Source organism: Dermacentor variabilis, chromosome 10 (genome assembly GCF_050947875.1).
Source record: "Dermacentor variabilis isolate Ectoservices chromosome 10, ASM5094787v1, whole genome shotgun sequence".
Taxonomy (NCBI): Eukaryota; Metazoa; Arthropoda; class Arachnida; order Ixodida; family Ixodidae; genus Dermacentor; species Dermacentor variabilis.
The window spans coordinates 68,312,845-68,335,405 of record NC_134577.1 but is presented as its reverse complement, the minus strand read 5'-3'; the positions used below and the strand labels follow the sequence as shown (position 1 = coordinate 68,335,405).

At 44.9% G+C, this 22,561-nt stretch overlaps 1 protein-coding gene across 2 annotated transcripts in view; it reads right to left on the bottom strand.

Annotated features, from left to right (window-relative positions):
* Trs31 (trafficking protein particle complex subunit 31) overlaps positions 1-22,561 on the bottom strand; it is a 106,578-nt gene that overhangs the window by 44,965 nt on the left and 39,052 nt on the right. The window contains exon 7 of one of the 2 annotated variants that reach the window (XM_075672945.1): positions 9,279-9,495. The exons of the other annotated variant lie outside the window; for it this stretch is intronic. Coding sequence (XP_075529060.1) covers positions 9,397-9,495 — 99 coding nt within the window. The 3' untranslated portion in view covers positions 9,279-9,396. Of the gene's footprint in view, positions 1-9,278; positions 9,496-22,561 lie in introns of those variants that run through there. 2 annotated transcript variants of the gene reach the window in all.

Below are 22,561 nucleotides of genomic sequence, written 5' to 3'. Positions count from 1 at the left end.
TAATGATCCTCAAACCTTCAAGAAAGAACAAGCTTGAAGTTCACTGGGACGGGCCCGTTAAAGTGTTGCACAAACTTTCAGATACTAACTATGCTCTGAAAGTGCCCGGTCGCAGGAAGGAGGTGAGGATATATCACTGCAATTTGATGAAGCCGTATATAGAGCGGAGAGGAGTCGTTAACTATACCATCAAAGAGCAGGATGGCACTAGTACCAAGTTTAAGGAGTATAGGGCGACCTGTAACTCTGAAATCGGCCTAGAAGAAATAGTAAAACATTCAGTAAGCTCGCACGCTCTAAGGCCCAAGCAGGTAGATGAGCTTGTAGCAGCAGCAGCATTGGCATCGCACGTGAGATGACCTTTCAGGAAGTGCCACCCGCCATGCCGCATTTCTCTCACCTGTAGGCAGTTTTCACGCTGTCATTCTCAGCTTCGGGCTGAAGAATCTGCCGTTTAGCTTCTCTAAGTTGATGGATATTGTCCTAGAAGACGTGCAGGAGTTTTCATTGCCATATCTTGATCATGTCGCAATTTTTTCTGACAGCTGGAAACAGCACGTATTGCACCTCAAGCAGGTGTTCTCACGGTTGAGGGAAGCAGGCTTAACGAAGGTGGAAAAATGTAGGTGTGGCTGCTCACAGGTTGCTTATTTGGGCCATGTCGGCCAGGGCACGAGGCAGCTGCCCGATCTGAAAACAACTACGATTGGAGATTTTTCACAGCCACGCACGAAAACAGTCATTCATTAATTTTTGGGGGCTTGTTGGGTACTATCAATGGTACACTCCGAATTATTTGCAAATAGCAAGTCCTTTGATGGATGCAGTCCAAAAGGGAGCACCAAGTAACGTGCACTGGGATAAGCATAAAGAGAACACTTTCCAAGGTTTGAAAGCATTATTATTTTCTGATCCTGTGCTTTGCGTGCCAGACTATACAAAGTAAATCATAGTTCAGTGCGACACAAGCGAGAGGAGAATGTGCGTGGTACTTGGGGTCGACGATGATAATGAGGAACATCATATTCTCTATGCCAGCCGTAAACTAACTGTAAAAGAGGAAGGTTATAGCGCTTCAGAGAAGGACTGTGCTCATTTGGTTTGGGCAGCCCAGAAGTTGTCGTGTTACTTCTACGAAGCGAGATTCATCTTTGACACCGACCACTGCCCTCTGACGTGGCTTAATCAAATGTCATAAAAAAAATTACAGCTTGCTCCGATGGAGTCTCACTCTCCAAGAGTACAACTTCTCCGTTACATATAAGAAGGGAAACTTGCATAGCAATGTGGATGGCTTGAGCAGGCTAACTTGAAACTCGTTCTGCATTTAGGGATCCCAAATAAATTTTGTTGTTGTAGTTTTTATTTTATTTTATTAAGCCAAGATGATCCCCTTTCATTTAGCAGGACCCCATCCATGATTGTCAATTTTGCCGGCACGAAATTCCTTTGAAATTCGCATAGCGAAACGCAGTATTTGTTGTTTTTTCACTCATGTTTTCTTTGAAGCCTGGCGGATCTAAAGTGACATCCAAGATACTTCATCTCTGTGCAGAGCAGTGTTGTGAGGTTCACTTTGCAGTTGCCTTTCACTGTGAGATGTTTTGGGGTGTATGTCAGCATTTTGCAGCTGGTTGCTGCAAGCCAAGTTATTCCACCTTGCCACCAGCCATTCTCTTCCTGCCCAGTGAAATTGTGCGTAAGTCGCCAGCGGCACAGTTTTAGCCTTTGACATGGCTTTAGGTGACATCCCCGGTCCACAAGATACAAGTATGGACACTCCATTCTTTATGGAGGAGTTAGAAGCTGCTATGGCACTCTGTAGGTGTTGATCTTCACCAGGGCCCGATGGCATAACATATACTGCTTTGCGCCACCTAGGTCAAGAAGCACGAAGAGAACTCCTCAGCCTTTTTAATAGTTCATGGCGAGATGGTGTCGTCCCACAGGAATGGAAACGCAGCCGCCTGGTACCACTACTAAAAACAGGATAGTCGCCACTCGAACTGGCATCGTATCGGCCTATAGAACTTGCCAGCTGCGTCGGGAAACTCGTGGAACGTATGATCCTCATGCGTCTCGAATGGTACCTTGAAACAACAAAATTTACCCTGACTCAATGGCGGGATTTCGACGAGGCCGTTCATCGATTGATGGTGTCATTGATCTGGTATCATCTGTAGAACAGCGAAAATCTCGGAAGCGATTATCAGTAGCACTCTTTCTTGACATGGAAGGCGCTTACGACAACGTTTCCCATCAAACCATTCTAGACGCACTTTTGACAGTTGAACTAGAAGGACGAGTATATCGATGGATCAGGAACTACTTGACACAAAGATCCTTGGTCGTGCGTACGGAAGATGGTCCGACTACCGACCACTACACATGCCGAGGCGTTCCCCAAGGCGGTGTTCTAAGCCCTATTCTTTTCAACCTCGCGCTTCTTTGGCTGGCCGAATCACTACCGGATACAGTGAATGTTTCAATCTACGCCAACGACATCTGCATCTGGACATCAGCGGTCACTCGCCTGCAGGTTCGCGCAAGACTACAGAAAGCAGCAACACAGGCATCTGACTATCTTCACACACAAGGCCTTACCATCTCAACAGAAAAATGTGCGTTAGCCGCTTTTACGTGAAAAGCGATGTCTGGTTATCCAGTATGCATCAATGGCCAGCCTATCTGCTACAAGAAAAATCATCGGTTTTTGGGTGTCATTGTTGAATGGGACCTCTCTTGGAGCCCTCAGGTTGCCCACTTGAAGAAGAGGCTCACATCTATTGTTCATGTGTTCAAGTTCATTGCCGGGAAAACATGGGTATCATCAGTAGGTTCCATGCTACAGCTATATCGAGCACTTTTTATCGGACGCTATAGCTCTCCCGTGCTTGCTAAAACATGCAAGTCAAATCTTCGAGAACTTCAGAGCGTGCAAGCACAGGCACTACGTGTTTGCCTAGGCCTTCTGCGGAGTGCCTCAACAGCAGGAACCATTATAATGGCTCAAGACCATCCGATCACGACTTACATTAGCACCGCCACACTTAGGGCCCATGTTCGTCATGTTTCACGGATGCAATCAAGCTCTCTTGTCTGCCTGCCTTCCTGAATGACGACCACAGGCGTCCTTCTCCAATGAAGTCAGCATCCATTGTGCCTCCCTACTATCGGGCTTCACACCCTCAGCACATTTAACCTCAGCTTTGTGGTGTTTAAAACAACCTCAAGTGCGTCTTACAGATCCAGGGATAAGAAAGAAGATCGATCTGCCTACCTTGGCCTTGAAGCAAGCGGCTCTGGATTGTTTGCACAGTGTCTATTTTGACCGAGTCCACATATATACGGATAGCTCTTCCACCCAGACCAGCTCCACCGGCGCAGTGGTTATACCATTACGATCACTAAGCATCCGATTCAAGATTTCTCCCTTGACAACATCGACCGGTTCGGAGCTTGTTGCCCTCCGAGGTGCCGTTGATTATATTAACAACCAACCACCTAATCGGTGGGCAATATTCTGCGATTCGAAGGCAGCCTTACAATGTCTTTTGTCATCTCTTCCTCCCGGGTCCTGCGAACAACTCGTGTCGGAGATACGTGAAATGCACCATCACATGGTCGCGAAAGGGCACGACGTTGTGTTTCAGTGACTGCTTGGCCATTGCGGTATCTCCGGCAACGACCTCGATGACGAAGCTGCAAGGAAAGCACAATAAGGAGCAACCCTTGTTTCTCTACCTTTATCGCGGACTGACGCAGCCCAACACTTAGGCAAGCTAGCCCACTGTATGACATTGGAGAAGTGGCACACACCTGATTTCACTCAACATCGATTGCATTCCCTCGATCCATCTATGCAACTGTGGCTGTTACCAGGGCTTCGGCGTAATGAGGTAACAATGCTGTGCCGCTTACGCTTGGGCGTCACATTCACGAATGCATATACGTTTTTGATTGCAATGGCTGATAGCGCCGAGTGCAAAACTTGCGGTGTCGAGGAAACTATAGAACATCTACTGTGCTACTGCGCATCTTTTGAAAATTAAAGACAAGATCTCTGCACAGCTCTCAACCAGTTAGATAGAAAACCGTTCACCTTGAACAAGATCTTGGGACCATGGCCTCGCATATCGCAGCTACAAAAGGCCACAAAAGTGCTGCTGCGATATTTGAAAGCTACAGGATTGAGTCAGCGTCTGTGATCCGGACTGAAAGATATCCCCAGTAGACTTTCTCTTCATCTTTTAATCTTTCCGTTCCCTTTTCCCTTTCCCCAGTGTAGGGTAGCCAACCGGGCTCAGTCCTGGTTAACCTCCCTACCTTTCCTTTATCATTTGCTCTCTCTTCCTGCCCAGTGGTTACGAGCACTGGCCAGTTGAGACTTTCCAGGCCACGGAGGAGCTGTTACGATTGGCCAGCGGGGGTAGTGACCTTTTAGCATTTGCTGCCCCACTGCAACAAATCGCTTTGTGAAGCTAACAATGCGTCCCCATGGGGTAGACCAGCGGTGCCTGCAAAGGAAGACGTTTGCCGGCTCGAGTATTGTTTGTTGGTTCACTGTCCCCTTCACAAACCAATGGGAGCAAGAAAACTCCTGGAAAAAGGTGCTCTAAGGCATTCCCTCACAGACTCCGGTAACTGCCACGGTCGTTTGACAGACGCTCCAGCTAACTGCAGGGTCATTCCAGGAACCAAGACGCACCACTTCGAGTCAAGCGTGGTAATCCTTGTCTACAAAGCTCCCTTCCTTTATGTGTGTCGAGTGGAAAAATGTGCAGGAGCGACTGTGTGAACCCTCGCCCACAAAGCGGGTCCTTCAACGACTTTGGATGCTCTGACTGGACGAAGAGGGGTGGCAGTTTTCCCTGGCCTAGGGATCTAGGGAGGACAGAGGGGGTTTAAGTGAACTTTTTCGGCTCCTCGGAGTGCTTCACTTCAATCAAGCTAGACTGATGAGATGTAACGTTCTCCGTTCCTCATGTAGATGTTGTAAACAAACCCAGTAGTCCTCGCTCTTGATGAGAACATGTTTCTCCTTTCAACAACATCCTTAGCGTGGACGAGTCGGGCGATGGCATGGGCCAGCTCAGCTACCCCTTTTGGCATGACCGACCCAAACTCTTACAATATTAAAAACAGCTAAAGTCGTTCCTGTATACAAGTACGGAGATTTGAACCAACCAGTGAATTATATACTAATTTATGTTCCGAGTGTGATAACAAACTTTTTGAAAAACTAATTTCCAAGAGATTGAAGCTATTTTTAAACGAAAACAATGTCATTTTTCAGAAGCTGCGTGGCTTTGTTCCCTTCCGATCGACATCACCTGCAGTCTTAAAACTTTGCAACAATAAATTCTGCATTTCATCAAAATAAGCTAACCATAGAAATATTTTTGAATATAAGAAAGGAACTTGGTACCGCTTCTCACTCTATACTGACGCAGAAACTGGAAAGTTATGGTGCTACAAATGACACCCTCAATTTATTCCTGGCTGTTTATCCTCACCGAAGGCCGTTTTTCCTTCTGCTTGCAGCCACCGTGCTCCAAGCCGGACGGTGACGTAGTCGTGCCCCTGCGCCTATGTAGTCGTGTCCGCAGTGTGACATCGCTCGTGGTGACATGCGACTTCGAGAGTAGAATGTCCGCATGTTTTTTGTTTTACTTCGCAACGAGGCAAGAGGTGCACTTCCGCTTCATCTGCTTGTTCCCATGGTCGTGCGCGGGTATCGAAACTATGCCATTTTCTACCGTGCTACAGCGCATGATCATGCTCTGCGATCCACCTGTTCTGCCTCAGTATTCATGTAGCACTGAATTATACCGCTAGTCATGTTTCCTTGTGCACAGCGCGCAAAATCGCGCGCTGTGCGCACGAGACAACAGCTCGCGGGCGATGCTGTCGGCGGAAGTGTGTAGCGCCGAAAAAGAAAGCGAAGAGCAAAAGAAAATAAAAAAATGAAGGCAAGGCCTGCGAAGTATGCGTCAAGCGATCCTCGAGGTCCGGTATGAGAGAAGGCAAGGAAGGAATTTAGCTTGCGTAGGCTAGACGGGGCGAGTGGAGAGAGTGTATTGCTTGGCAGTGGAGCCCGCCTGCTGAAATCACGGGTTCGCGGCACTGAACTAGTTCTATCTCGGCTATTAATGAGCAGATTTCAAAAATTTTTGCTGCAGAACACTCCCTAGAGGACACGTAGCAACTTCCAGAGTATAACCAAAATTTGCTATGGGCCTGGTGAGGGGTCCTTTAAGTAAAAATCCAACATGACATAAGCCATCTACGCTAGTAGCCGTATGGGAGGATAGAGTGGGATCCTGTTCCAGGGCTTCCTTACAACACTGAATGGCACAGTCAACAGGAAGGCACATGAACACAGATTTCACCCACATTAACTTCCGTCATCGCTGAGGCACTTATCCAATTGGTGTTCTCCTGTTGTGACTGGCTACTGGCACATTTGGGAATGTATCTTCGGTCTAATCTGCAAGACCATTGTGCCAGGTGCTGTTACCATACCAGCTTTGACAGTCGCAGGGTGTTCGATACTCTGCTCGAGTTCATGTTTATCACCGTTCACCAGCAACATGTACATACATGTGAGGGGAAGTGTCAAATCATGAATTTGCTTTAGGCTGATGTTTTCTTTTATTGTCACACAGGCTCCAGTGATAAACTGTAACAATATTTGTAAACTAAACCTCGGGAAAGGCATGTAGCGTTCAATGGAAATAAGACATACAAATGAAAAAAAAATAAGATTCCTGGCATCACGCATTTGTCTAAATTCAGGTTAGACTGTTACGCACATACAATTGAATGCCTCTAAAATGAACACCTCTAATAACCAAATCTTTATCTTTCATGGGTACTATGAATGCCTCTAAAACGAAGATCACTACAACACAGATTACACATCTTTGGTAATTTGTGTTATCACCCTACTAAGAATGGAAAGCAGCCAGTGTACATATGAATAATCACTTCCTTACACTGTGTATAAACCTTGTTTAGTGCAATGTTTGTTATCTTAAGGAAGTCATACTTTTTGTGCCTTTCTTCATTCTTTTTATCATTTTCAGTTTCTTTAGTCAAAACTATTCATGTCCTTCTGGATATAGTAGAGAAATGCATTTTTTTACTTTTATATATCCGTTTTTTCACTATACCCATCTTCATTATAAGACTGAAAGATATATGGATGCCTAAGGGAGTGTGTATTGTGGTTCCGGCGTTCCACACTATAACTGTTACTTCATTATATGCAGGTTAATTATAACAAGGTTCTAGAGTAATACATACCCCCATTGTAAAAATAGTTTAGATCCTTGCAGAAGTTTACTAGCACAGAACTTCCAAGTCACAATAAAGATAAAGAGAACAGTTAGTACATATCAGCTCCACAATCAAGTATTGTTCAAAATAACCATACCACTTTATTGAAAGAGAGGTTATTTTTTCTGACTAGCAATCACTGAAGACTGCTCATGTGTGACAAAGGGCGAGTTAGACACAACCACACGAAGCCAACAGACAGTGAAGTCAGGGAAAGCATAGGGGCATTAACTGGTTTTAAATTGAAATGTACAAATAATCAGAAAAAAGGAAATAAAGGTGGAAAAAAAGATAACTGCTGTATTTACTTCAATCTAATGCACACCTTTTTTCTGAGCAATAAAGTCCAAAAATTGTTTGTACGTTACAACTGGATACGAAACCAAAATCAAGCAACCTGCGTTGTCAACACCTTACCATCAGAGCCCTACCAACACCCTACCATGGAATGCCATGGCAATCACAAGATGGCGAACAAATCACATTTTCATGAAGGTTGCTGTGAATAAAGTATAAACTCCATGCAAGCAACCTTGCGCGTGACTGCGACAAGCGATGTGATGGAGATGGCTGTTGTGTTCGCTTGCTGCCTACAAGTCGTACCCCATGCAAGTGATGACTGAGCGACGTCTTCCCGGTGTTACCGGTATAAAGGTGCCGAAACTAGTGTGACGCGTGCTTTATTAATTTAAGTTGATGTATTTTACTGTAAAACGCAGCATAAAATATTTCTGAGGGTCTTACAGTAGGTTCTTATCCTTGCATGTATAAAAATTCAATCGTTTGCTCGTTCCTTCCGTGCGACAATCGGTAGTATTTGAGTGATATACATCTAGTTCCGGCTTTGTATTGGCTAGTCACTCACAGCACTTCCGGGCAACGAGCGACGAATTCTAGATTTCTAGAACCAAGCAACCGAGCGACAAGACCAAGCAATCTGTTCAAGCCATAGCCTGTTTTGTTGCTCGAAGTCGCCGCTCGTCGCCGTTGCACACAAAATCTCTCCCATGGAGTTTAGCCTTAAGGCATACAGCAACAAGAAGCTCTCCAGCAATGATGACAATGGACACTGCAAATAAATTTATCTTGTATATAGGTCAATTCTGCATGTCTTGAATTTTTTTCATTGCAAACATGGGGGGCATGCTATATTTTTCTTTCATAAATCTGGCGCACATTACGTTCAAGTGCACTTTTACTTTCCGACATTGAACCTGTGAAAATTGGGTGCGTGTTAGACTCAGGGGTGCATTAGAAATTTGTAAACATGGTAGATGCCATTGGAACCTGCTGCTAAGTTCACATACTATGTGACACCTTTGGTTAAAAGGATGTTCTACATCCACCCACATAGCCATGAGTGGTGTTGGCTAACACTTCCCAAGTCATATCTCCATACACACAAATATCCAAGAAAGTGGACGAAGGAACAACCATCACCGTAACTCAGTTCTACGTATGCTGAAGATGTAGGTTCAGTTCTCACAGTCAGCAAAATGTTTTTTTTGTCCACTTTCATCACCCTTTACATTATCATTTCTACATTTCAATTAAAGATCACAGCTAATTGGCCCTGTGGTTTTCTTGGTTTCATTATCTATTGGCTTTGTGTGGTTCTAACTAAACACTGAGCCCTGCAGTTCCCACTTTTTGGACGAGTGAATTAGTAAGACAAGTTCAACACACAAACAAACAAATGAGACAGGAAGTTGAAAACATACAACATGCAGTGGTAAAACAAGAAAAACAGGGCAAGTCTCAGGTGGAGCCAAGATATCGACAAAGGGGCCGCCGAAATGTTGGCTCCAGCTTGAAGCTTCCTTCGCCCGACCAATGTTCATGACTTCTAGGTCTCCACCTTGTCGTGAACCTCTGTCTTGCTTGCACAACATGCATTGTGGGACAGGGTTGCATGTGATCAATTATATACGACAAAGTGCTCGACACAGGAGTTCTTTTATTCTGAAAGAACAGTGAGCTAACGAAACGGGGGCATTGGTGGTGCAGTTCTGTGGGTGACTGTACATGAGGACGGACTAGGAGCTCCGGGTGGCTTTATCGGTTTTCCATCGCTTTGTCCCTGGCAATGACCGATTCCTCAAACTTAATCATGAAGGTTGTTCCTTTGTACCAGTGGGCAGTCACCTTGGCTGGCTGCAGTAGCACAAAACACAAAGAAGAAAGGAAAGGGATACTTAGAATGGAGACAAACATATGTGCTATTGGCCCGAATAGTTTCCTTAGCTAAAGTACTCATGGCAGGATTATGTATTGCTTGGCGTTATGACAATAATGAATACCAAGAATAGAGCTTTATAATCATCAATGGAGTGTGCTTATGCTTGCAATAAAAGCTGGATTTCTATACCACATCTGTAGTACAACCACAGCAGTATATATGTTTTGTAGATAAGCTATGCTTCAGTGCAAAGCTGCTTTAAACCCAGTCATGAAGCAGGATTCAACGGTGAAAACCCAACTGCCACGAGACAGAAGCCACTTCATGCAGTCTCTAACTATTTCTGTATCGTGTCAGGCGACTCCATCCAATGATTGCAAATTTCTTAAGTTTGATCATGTCACCCACTTCTGTGCTGTTCTCGACTTTGTTTGCCTTTGCTTGGCCACCATTTTGTAATTCTCTCAGCTCCACACATAACACGATTTGCCCAACCTTCCTGTCTATCTAAAGTCAAAGCAGCTGGCAATTGCTGGCAAATCAGTGCTGTTATTTTTGCAATAAAGCTCGAACATTCAATTATACAACTGTTGTAGCATTACTGCTAGAGTGATGGCAGTGCCGATGGGAATGATGTTTGCCTGGCATGAAGGGGAGAACCCACTCGGCATCTGACTGGACGGTCCCCATCATAGAGATTCCTCAGCTTTTAACAATGCACCAGAGTCCATGGCCAGGCTGGCTCCCACAACACATCCTGCGGCTCATTACCACCCACTTGCCTCAATGCCATAATCTTGTTGGGACAGATCAATGTTTTGGACGCAGAAGCCTAAAGGCAACTAGACGTTTCTACAAGTCCAGTGCCGCCAAATATAGCGATGCATAGCTTTGTTTCCAGTCTGCACGAGAGCACTTTGGCTCGGGAACTTTCGTGACCGACAGGTACATACCTGTAACAAAACCAATCATAATCCACCTTCCTTAACTGAACAACACACAACACTAAAACACACACATTTTAGTCAGACCAACAAAAACCCTTTCACATAACACTCCTGAAATTAGTGTAAGTTAGTCACAGACAAGAAACATGCTTGTTAATTCAAGTACTTGATATATATGGAACTGACAAGGCCGACAATCCTGCCCCTTTGTAGTGATTACTGTAGTGCAGCCCCGCCCCCCCATGTGAAGAAACAACAAATAAACAAGACACAACAATACAATAACTTCCAATAGCTACCAAGGCACTGAGCATTTCTATATGACACTGGTTTATCACATGCTCAATGACCATTGAAAGCTATATACATTAAAATTATCAAGCTCATTACTGAATATGAGAGACTGTTATAGTTCAATGGGGTTGGTTAATCTCCTCAATGTCAATTATACGACGATTATCTCAAGTCTAAACATAGCTGCAACTGTTATTGTCCTCTCTTTGCCTACCATTGGCACGATAATACTCGTTGAGTGACCTAGCAAGTGACCTAATTACACCAACAACACGATACATTTTATTATGTATGCAAAGTACAGCAGATCACTCCAATGACACTGAGTGCAGCCAACAAACACACATGCCATATCAAAACACAACAATCACCATATAGTGAGTGTTTTCTTAACCAACAAGCAATTTTAAAAAATCACCAGTGGCACATAGCACAATCCCAATCCTTGGGCTGGATTACTCTCAGAGACACATATTACTTGCACGAGAAATCGAAGAACACAATTGGCTAATCACAAAATTTCACTAAGTATTTATTTCATGGGTCACTGCAACTTATGAATCATAGCCGCTGAGTTCACAAAGCAAATCAACTTGGAATAAATTCTGAAAATGGCCTTAATTTTGATATGTTTGTTCCTAAAGTCGGCAACAAAATACATTGGTGTTCTAGTTATTTCTGTACTTCAAAAACAACACCTTCATAAAAAAAAGTAAGTAGAACAAGTGTTCATTTTTACTACAACACTGGCAGTGTTTATCTCTAAAAGTGGTGGCACATTTAAGGTTTGGTCCAAGTAGATGTACTGTAGTAAAGAAAAAGTTTGCAAAACACTGCGCTAGCCGCGAGGCTTGAAGCTCATGCTCCCTAGGATTGGGACTGCCTCGCGCTTATTGTGGACCGATTTGCCTTAGTGTGCATTAACTGCATAATGCATTTGGTAGAGGTGCTGGGTTTCCACACACTTGGTTTCTATGTTAAACACAACGCAGTGCGAATAGTGCAATTCCAAGTGAGCATGAACTTAAGCCTCGTGGCTAGTGCCAGCACAGTGGCCCGCATCATCTTCACTAGTGTCTTGAAAACTTGCTAGCTTCAATTCATAAATTGCAATATGTGCCCCAAACTAATGAGTTATAAAGTCAAATAGTAAAAATTTCGTTATGCCGTAAAATCCTCGTTAAACCTTGTTAAACCGTACCCACTCGAACAGTAGTTTCGTTTTAAAGGTAGCAAAGTCAAATCCCTGACTCAGCAGCTATTGACCATAATGCGTTTTGTACCCGCATAAACCGTACCAGCTTATTGCACACATATCGGTTAACACGCAGTGTTTGCGCTTTTCGTAGCACAATCACGGCGGTAGGTCGGCCAGGCAGAAGAACAAGCCTCAGAGATCAGAACGGCCTCCAAATGCAAATGCAGAGGGCACTTGGAAGGGTAAAGCCACATTAACATCAACATCATTTTGGTGCCGAGCCAGAGAGCATTGTGGCTGCAACCTAGGACAAAAACCGGGTGCTCAGCATAAAAGAAAAATTGGACATTGTGCTATCGAACGTGGCACGAAGTTGGCGCTGACAGGCAAGAGGGATCTACCGTTCACTACGGTGTATGGCATTTGGAATGCAAAGGAGAAGATACTCAGCAGTGCTGCTAGGACTGCGAAAAGATGTCGGCTACAAGGTTCAACATTTCACCATCGTTGCCTCTGTTGCTGCCGAAGTGTCGAATAAAGACAGTGAAGAGGACGACACGGGAAACAACAGCACAGGTAATTCAGGCCCGACAGTGGAAGAAGCTGCATGTTATGTCAGCCTCGTGTGGATGTTTGCCGAGGGGGCTGGCGCAAAAGGAGGCTCGCAGCTTAAGGGAGTTTGAGGCCACTGTCGTCACAACTAGGCCACCACGGCATCAAACGAAAATAATAAGACTTTTGTCGCGCTATGTCAATTATGCACCTTGCCTTCCCATGTAAATAATATACACTTTTTCAAGCAATCCAGTTCAAGGATAAAAATGTGCCATCTGCCACAAACAACTTTTTAAGAACTCTAGTCAGACTTAAAGAAAACCTGCGAGTGCATGGGTGCTCAGCATGCAGCATGGCGAGCAAAACATGCACATGCACTTTTGGACAAGGGAGCCTTAACAAACATTTTTACAGAAGAGGGGAGGGGGTGCATTACTGTCGAACCTCGACAATTCAAACTCGAAGAGGTCTGAAAATTTGTTAGAATTAAATGGAGTTCGAACTGAAGGAAGTTCACTGGAAGGACACCAACACTGCGTTAGGTTACGCATGCGCACAGAACTAACACACGAGTAACGAGCACCGGTAGTGTGGCTTCATTTCAGTGTGACGTGTGCTGCCATGAAGCCATGCTTCTACGCAATAGCTGCTGTGAAGCCACATCTGAAGGAAAAATTTGCATAAAATCCGCATCTCGACATTACTCTATTAAATTGCTGCTGGTTATATGCACCAAAATATGGCACTTGCAAAAAGAGACAGCAGCAGCAGCCGGCCATAATTAGATTGGGGTCAGTTCAAACAAATAGGAAGTTTGAAAGAGGTGTGTTGGAATTAAAGAAATTCCACTGTAGTAAAAATGTTTTTGCTCTGAAAGGGACACTAAAGGCAAATGTTAAGTCTATGTTGACTGTTTCCATTCAAATACCATTTCAGAAACCTCGCAGGGTTTGTTTTTGCGCCAAGGCAAGACTTAGTAGATGAGAAAATTGCACCTGAATGAACCCCATACATTTAGCGTAATTCAAATTGCCCATGCCCAAGCAGGGTGTGATGACATTACATACATGACCACTGCCCTTTACTGCTGTCAGTGAGTAGAACAGCACCCAGCAGAAGGCGCTATAGTTTTTGCCCAAAATACAAATGCATGGCCATGAAGACACCAAACCAAGAAATAGCGTTGAATTCTCTGCTGCAGCTGCGTCATGGTCAAGTGGAATGGACCGCCTGCACATCCCATGCCATCAAACAGACCTGGCATTCTTTGCTGCTTCCAGTTTGTGCGAGTTTCACAAGCCAGCAAAACCAGCGCAGCATTACCCGATAACAAAACTACTGAAAAGCGATAGTGCAGCCGGCACAGAGCATAGCGAAAACTAGACCTTTTGACCACTCACATCATCGAGAATGGCAACATCAACGCGTTCTTTTTCTAAAAATTGAATAGGAAAAGTACCATTTTCTTTCATCTTATAATGCAATGCAACAATCTTTTTATTACAAGTGGTTTAACACTAGTGATAGAATTATAACGAGAAGTGCCTATCAATGAGTTAGTACCTGAATGCCGCAGCGGAGTCGCAATTTGTGTCCTGCATTCACCTGAATTTCTCAATTACTAAATCTCGGCTCGTAATAATATTAATACTTTAGAAGTTCCCGAGCATTAATCTATCACTTTAGCTTGACTTTAGTGTTCCTTTAAGTTAGCTCTGAGCACACATACCGTTATGGACTACATAGACACTTTATTTATGCTGATTTGCTTTGAGATAAAGCCCACAAGCAGTATTAAATGCGGAAAAGCACAAACTGACAAGCAGCCCACTGTGTTTTGATCACAGTGACTTCTTCAACGACTTTGCTGTTGCCAATTTTGCAATTTCAAGCTTGTCTAAGTAAAATTGCTCAAACAGTACCGCTCTGGTGTCCATCCAGGAGAAAACATCCAAGGATATGGCCAACATCCGACGAGAGAAACTTTACCATAAACAGAACTTATTTTTTGTAAAACTGGGTGAAACAGTTATAGAATTGCTGAACAAGCCTGAACTTGTAAACATTATGAAAGATTTTCCAGAGTTAACAGGTATGCAAATACAAAAGACAGGTGGTGATCCCAGATTGAAATCTCCACACCAGCCACCGTGATGTCATGGATTTCAATGGTGTGTATTCGGGTCTGTTCGATAATGACCTATTGATAAATGACTACTCTGCATTCTAGACGAACCAAGCAGGTAACCTAGCAAAGTTTCACAAACATTTTGTCATGTCTGGCCCATTCGGGTGCCACACATTGCAATATACTTGGAAATCCACGACATGAAACTGACACACAGGTGCAAAGGCTTTGCCACAACATTCAAATAGAGGAAATTCTAGCTTGATATTCGCCGAAAACAATCCACACTGTCCCAGAGAATGAAAAGAAATTAAGAGTTGAAAAAGCATCATGGACAGTGAATGTTTAAGGGGAGACGCGGGTTCCAAAACCAATTTTGTTCATTTTAGTGTGAACTGGATGATATTTAACGGTATTGTTCAGTTTTTCCTGCTCATCGCAAATATCGAATTTTTTTGTATATCTGCATTAGAACAAATGATGCAAAGTTTTAATACAGATATTCAGTTTATTTCTTACGGGACTTTTCAACAACTTTGTCAAAAGCAAAAACAAAGTATACGGCCAGAACGCCGGAGAGTAGCTCTAGCCAGTGATGCTATTTTTATTGTTCTCAGTGCACTTATAATGCAAAAAAAATGTAAACATAATTGAAATATTTTTGCTAATTTTTATTTACAATTAATGGCAATTAGAATTTAGCCAACAACATTAGAAATAAATAAATAGCATCACCGGCTAGATCCATTCGACACGAATATATTGATATCAAACATTTTGCTGGTACTTCGAAAGAACATATGAAGATCCCGCGTAAGGCAGTGTGTGGTGTCCAAAGAAATAAAGCTGAGAAAAACGAATTTGAGCTTTCAGTTCACTGCAACTTTGAATGGCCTAACAATATGGCAATATGAATTGCATCACCATGTAGCCCTGTCTTTCAGCAACAAGTTCATGACACATATGTGGCCATTGTGCAAAAATAACATTGAGATATTGATTACAACATCATGTATAGTCGTTGAAAGTAATGCCAGAAAGCTAACACCATGCGCTTCACATTTCTATCTTAGTTCATTGTTGAACAGAAGGCACACAAATGGCATCCCTATGCAAATAAAATTGCACAGAGTTCATGGCCACAAAGAAATGTGTCCTTTGCATAAAGCTTATGGCTACAACAAAAAATTTGGATCAAATCCCAGCAGTGGTCGCCACATTTCAATGGAGCCGAAATGCAAAAAAGTCATGTACTTGTGTTGTAGTGCTTCCCAAGTGGTCAAAATTAATCCAGAATCATATCTTGGTTTTGGAACATAAAATCCCAGAATTAAAATTTAAAAAAAAAAAGTACATTTCTTGCACACCCACACAATTGTGCATTCAGCACAGGTCACACTTAGACCTATAAAAGCCCAGGACTGTAGGCAGCAGAGTCTGTTGGTGGCTTGTGCCTCTTTGCAAGCTTTTTTGTCATAGCATTTCTGTTTGTCCGGTCCGTGATGGACATGTGAAGCCCCCGACGATTCTTTTCAAGGCTTCGGCGCACCATACAGCTGCCGGCACTGTAGTCCACCTTCTCGGCTATTACAGTGTTGCTTCTTGTCACACCCTGGTTGAATCGGCTGATGGTTTCAGCTGCTGCCATCTGGACACAGTGCAGTGAGGCATGCTGTCTTTGGGGCTTGACCCCATATCACGGAATGCAGGCCTTCACTAGCATTCTGAATCACGCCGTCACTGCACCGCTCCAAGAGGGCTTCCTCATCCAGCCGCTTGAAAATTGGCTCCAAAGCTTCGCACACAAAGTGGAGCAGGCCGTTTTTGTGTGCTAGAGGTTCCTCGCCCTTTGCCATAGCTCGGTTGTAGCTGCACCAGGATTACAACCCTTTGGGACAAAGGTCATGCTTGGGGGCATCATCAGTTGACGACATCTGGTGCAGGGTAGCCTCAACTGCCCTCTTCATGCCGGGCACGTCATTCTTGTGACCCCTCAGGGCCCAGCCATAATAATTTGTAATCTTCTTGATCCTGTCCTGGGTGAGCTGTCTCTTTCCTCCAAGTGGCTCCCCTTGGGCCTTCTTTTTGTCAACCAGCCCACAAAAAGCTGCTCCCATGCGCTTGTGCACGAAGATTGATGCAGTCTTTCTTGTCTATCTTGATGAAGCCTTAAACAGCTTGCTCGGTCAAGGCATGGAATGTCCTGCTGTCCCCATCAGAGAGCCTTGTCGTGTAACGCAGCTTGTACGTGTCAAGGGATCTCTGAAACATGAGCAGTGCAGCTTGCACCTCCATTTGCCTGGCATTGCACTCAATGTTTTTCTGGCACTCTGCAAGACGTTTTGCGTGCCAAGCCCTTGCTCTTGGATTTTGGACCGTGTGACCAGCCCAAGCAAAAGTTGGACAGCACGACATGGTCAACGATGAGCCCGGTGTGCATCTCAATGATGCACCCAAGAGCAACGTGTGAACTGTGGCCGCGTGTCAGCCAGGCTTCATCATAAATGACATCTATGTTCCCTAATGGGTTTCCCAAGTCCTTGTAAAATTCCTTGATTTGGGCCATACTTGCAGGCTCACAATCTGTTGCAGCACTGCGGCACTCTTGAACCATCATGTTCATATGGTCCTGGTAGGTCTTGTGGTGTAAGCCACGATGAGAAATGTTCAACGCGGCAAAGAAGTCGGAGAGGGCTGTTGCTCCCTTACCAATGCTCTGCATGGCCTTCATAGCTCGACGTTTACTTCGAATGGTGTTATTGTTGCATCACCGGCCACTCTTGGGGAAGAAAATCGCTCTGTGCATGCCACAGAGCACTCCAGCACAAGTTTTGCACGGAGCCCATACTCCTTGGCGGGTCCTTCAAAAGCATCAGTGTTTTCTCGCCGCACCCAGGACATGGTATGAGTCCAGAAAAGTCTTGTACCACTGATAAATCCATGATTGCAAATTCAGTTCCACTGTCGTTGACGTCCTCTTTCGTGTCAACACCTAGCAGCTTAAACTTTCGCTCCGTTTTAGACTGCGGCGCCAGTACGTGGTTGTGCACCGTTAAGCCCTAGCATCGCCGTGCATCGAAGCAAACTTGCGCAAGCGCACTAAGGACTAGACGTGTGGCATCGTCTCATCTGCTGCATTACGTGAGCCTGCAAAGATCGCATTACAAAAAGGTAAGTGCACATTTCTTTAGGTAGCATATAGCTTCTGTGTTGCAGCAGCCTTGCATCTGTGCGTTGGATGCAAGAAGACGGTATTTTCACTACATCGAGCCCAGCACATGTCACCAACACCATTGTTTCAAGCTACCTATGCAGGTTTGCTTTGATGCGTGGCCACAGTGGCTGCTCTGGAACACCACAAATACTGCAGCCACGTGCTCTTGTGTGCCACAATATTTCTTGGGCTAGTGCATCTTTGAAGGACTCTGTCTGCGTGCCAACCTGCCGCGAACTTGCTCACAGCTATCATAATCCACAGCCCAAGACTTTTCACCAGTGAACACAAACACAACTAGACGATATCCTGGTGTGGCAACTTTCATGGCAGATGCCTCATCGGTTCAGTCACATAGTGTTGTTGGAGTGCTGCAATTGGGTAAGTGTATTTGGCTCATGTTGATTGGCACATAAGAAGGACCTGGCTCATTTTAGAATGAAAGCACACTTTTGTAACACGTCTTAGTGGCCTAAATTGCTACATTTTGATAGGCCTGAGTGTATGAAGGTGCACTTTCAAATAGAAGCAATTCTGGCTTAGTTTAGGCTTTCGGACTTGGCTCACTTTGAAAAAACTCCTCATTAAGTTTTGCTCTATTCTGTTCCTTTAACTAACTGATTCAGTAATTAATAAACATTGTTTTTAGCTGTATGTGGCAGCGGCTAACCACAAATGCAAAACAGACAGAGAAAGGCAAAGACGATGAGCCAGTGTAGAGATGAGCACATGGACGAATGTTTGATGTTTAGTGGCGCAAGGGCAAGGTATGGCCAAAGAGTGCCATGCTAGTGTTAATGGGTTCGCAGTGCACTGATGAGTTCTGTGAAGTTAATGTGACGTGGCTGTAAAGGGGCATAAAAGAGTTATGTAAATTGCATAAAATCTACGTGTAATAATATTATGGCAATGACGTTTACTATGAACACTAAAATGCATTGTGAAAGAATGATACTATATACAAAATATGCGAGATGCTAAAATTGGCTAGAGCACTACTGCCTTGCCAGGGCCCTTGAAACACAAGGGCCTAGAGGTATGTGCTATACAAAACAACTATCACAGCAGCATCCTCTGAAGAGAGGAAGCGCTACGAAGGTATGAGGCTAATAACATGTAACACAACATCTTTCAGGAAACCTAGGACTGTGGTGTCCAAGAGTGGTTCTGGGCCAAGGAACACTACAGGATGAAGGGGGATGTGCTGCCGGTATGCTAGGGGAAAAGGTTTTGTTCTCTCAGATTCGGCTTCCTGACACTCCAGGAGGACGTGGAGGTCGGTCAGCTTCTCCCCGCATCTACCACAGGTTGGAGATACATTTCCAGTGAGTAAAAAGTTATGGGTGCCAAATGTGTGTCCTATTCTGAGGCGACAGAATAGGACATCTGTTCAGCGTGATTTTGTTGCAGAAGGCCAGAAACCTAATTGTGGCTTTATTACGTGCAGCTTATTATTTGTTTCCACGTCCCACAAGCGTTGCCAGCAGTTTCGCAGTTTCCTTCATAAGAAGGGCCTCAGGTCTGTGACAGGGACTGCAGCGGTAGGATTAACAGAATGCGATGCAATTGACATGGCCACCTGGTCCGCCAGAACGTTACCCTCGATGCCCCTATGGCCAGGCACCCAGCATATAATGACATGCTGATTAGATATATACGCTTTACACAGGACGGAATAGAGTTCATGAATTACTGGATTTTAGTGCTTACAGAATGACATCAAGGCCTTCACAACACTTAGGGAGTCTGTATATATAACTGCTTTTTGGAGTTTTGATTTCCTTATAGGCTTCACAGCCGACAATAGTACGTAGGCCTCAGCCATAGAGATACTTGTTTCCGGATGCAGTACATCGGATTCCGAGAAGGATGAACGATTGCTGCATAGGACATGCATGGCTGCATAGGACACGCATGCATGGGTGGATTTGCTGCCCCTTTGGCTTTCGTAGTCCATACCGTACTCTTGCGTGTAGGATGTGATGCCAGAGAGAAACCTCTCCCAGCAAGCCATCCTTGCCTGTCTCTGCGTGCGCCTTCCCTGTGATTTTACGACTTTAAATTCCATGAGATTTTCTGCAGTCGGGGAGCGACGCAGCAAACACCACACTTAGTTTCGTTTTCTTCGCACCAGTCTGCACTGCTCATTCCACCAGGGGACCCGTCTTTTATATTATATGAGAGACCTTGCATTTGTAGAATGAACTTTTCAGCTGCATCGAGTAGAAAACAAGTAAAATATGCTACTGCTTCATCTATACTAAAAATCTTATAAGATGTCATGATAAGTGGATTCCTTAAAATGATCCGGGAGATGATCAATTAGGTTACAAGAATCGCTTTCTCGGAGATGATAATTTGGGGGTATGTATATGCAATATACAGTGATTAATTTATTAACTCTTTGAAGGTTTTTGCCGTACATGTACGGCGGCGGTTTTCTGTCCCGCAAGGTCTTTGCCGTACGGGTACGGTTTTGACCCTCCGTTTGAAATTTCCCGCCATAATGACGATGCGTGCTCACTGGGAGGTGCTGCCACCTCTTAGAACTTATAAGAAGTGCTTGAAATGTGTGCTACCTTCTTGGGGGAGATAAACGGAACTGACTTCTAGCTTCAGCGCACCGTGCAGACTGCGGCAGCACCCCTTTTGCGGTTTAGGTTTCGCCGCGTGGTCGCAACGGAGGCGTGCGAAACTTCATTTTTCTTTTTGTCAGCACTCTCTTGCAGAGGCGGTGGAAGTTGATTTCTATCTTGATTGGCGCTGCTCTTAGCTTGTTTATAACCACCGCTCGCGAGGTATTCTCGCTCTCAGCGGCAACACACTTTCGCGGTTTCAGTTCCTCCGCATGATCGCAACGGAGCCACGCGAAACGTGATTTTCTCTTTGTCATCATGCTATCGCAGGGGCGGCAGAAGTTGATTTCTATCTTCATTGGCGCTGCTCTTAGCTTGTTTATCACCGCCGCTCATGAGGTATTCTCGCTCTCTGCGGCAATGCGCTTACGCGAGAGAGTGCCTCAGACCTCTGCCCAAGGCAGCTGCACGTACGCAGAGATGTCATGTGTGCGCCAACACAACTCGTCGCTCCAAGAGAAGAACATACATGCATTTTAGGTGTGCAGACTGTGATAAGGCGCTGTGCGGAGACCCGTGTTTCAAGAAGTACCACACTGAAATACTATTGATCATTTTGCAGTTCTGAGTGATGCCGACACCAAAATACTCTTCCTAATTTTTTTTTTTTACTATTTATTCCTGACTTTATACATCTTGTACATTCAAGATCCGCAATGAAGTAATTTGAGCACCTGGGAAAGTTTTTTTCAAAATAATTCGACCCTCAAAGGGTTAAAAAGAATTGCCTGAACTGACACTGCCTCAAGGGGCATCTGAAGGGTGACATGACGACAAGCTACTGACTTGTCAAAAACTATTGCTACAGTGCGAGACGAGGCGTTCACCTCGTTGTGGTCTTTACGATAGGTCATGTACTGATGAAGAATGTTTGTGCGTGCGGGTTTCATATGTGTCTCTTGTGTCTTCATGATGATAAATGTGTATCGTGCTGTGTGTTTTGAGAGACAGAGGTAAGCTCATGGGCCCTTTCCAGGCACCGTGACGTGAGTTGTCTTTTTCAGCGCGGTTGAGAGAGGCTCGCCGCTCCTTAGGCGCTGGTGGCACCATCTGGCTGTTTGTTGTGTCCACTGCTTCTTGTGAGGTGCTGGACATGCGCTCTTGCGAGCGCTGGGTTTGACCTGAAGGCCTCGTCTCGGGAGGCGAGACCTTTGAGGCCACCGGCCTGGAGGTTGAAGGCCCCTTCTGTTGGGGTGGCGGTGCAGCGCGAGCTGCAACGGGGGGAGGGGGGGGGGGGGGGGACAGCTGACTCGCACGCAATGAGTCGGCTGTCCAATTCACTGCGTGTGAGTCGGACAGCCGCCGGAAGCCGTTGTGTCGCTGCCCCGACGTCTCACATCGGCAAAGGTGTTCTTTGACAGGAAGGATACCCGTCTGCATGCCTCCTTGAAATTTATGTTTTCTTTTACTTTAATTGTAGAAATTTCCTTTTCCTTTTTCTAGGATGGGCACAACCGCGAGTATGCAGCGTGCTCCCCATCACAGTTTACACAGTGGAGGGAGTTTTCACAAGATTCAGAGGTGTGCTCATGAGCACTGCATTTCGAACAGGTTTGGCGGCCTCGGCAGCTCTGTGAACTGTGACCGAAACGCTGGCATTTGAAAGATCGCAGGGGATCTGGAACGTATGGCCGAACACGAAGCTTGATATACCTGGCCTCGATGAACTCGGGCAGAACACTTGTGCTGAAAGTAAGTATAAGGGGTTTGGTCTCGATTTCCTTATTGTCATGCCTAATCTTAATTCGTTTAATGCTGATGATGTTCTGTTCACCAAAGCCCTCCAGGAGTTCAGCTTCAGTCAGCTGCAAGAGATCATCATCTGAGACTACGCCACAGGTGGTATTCATAGTACGGTGTGGGGTTACTGTAACTTGAGAGTCCCCAAATGATACTAGATTAGGTAGCTTTTCATACTGTTTCTGGTTGCGGAGCTCCAAGAGGAGATCACCGCTTGCCATCCTGGTTGCTTTATAACCTGTACCGAAAACTTGGGTGAAAGACTTAGAAACGAGGAACGGTGAGATTGTTTGCACGGGTTTGTCTGGTTGTTCAGAGTGAATTACATG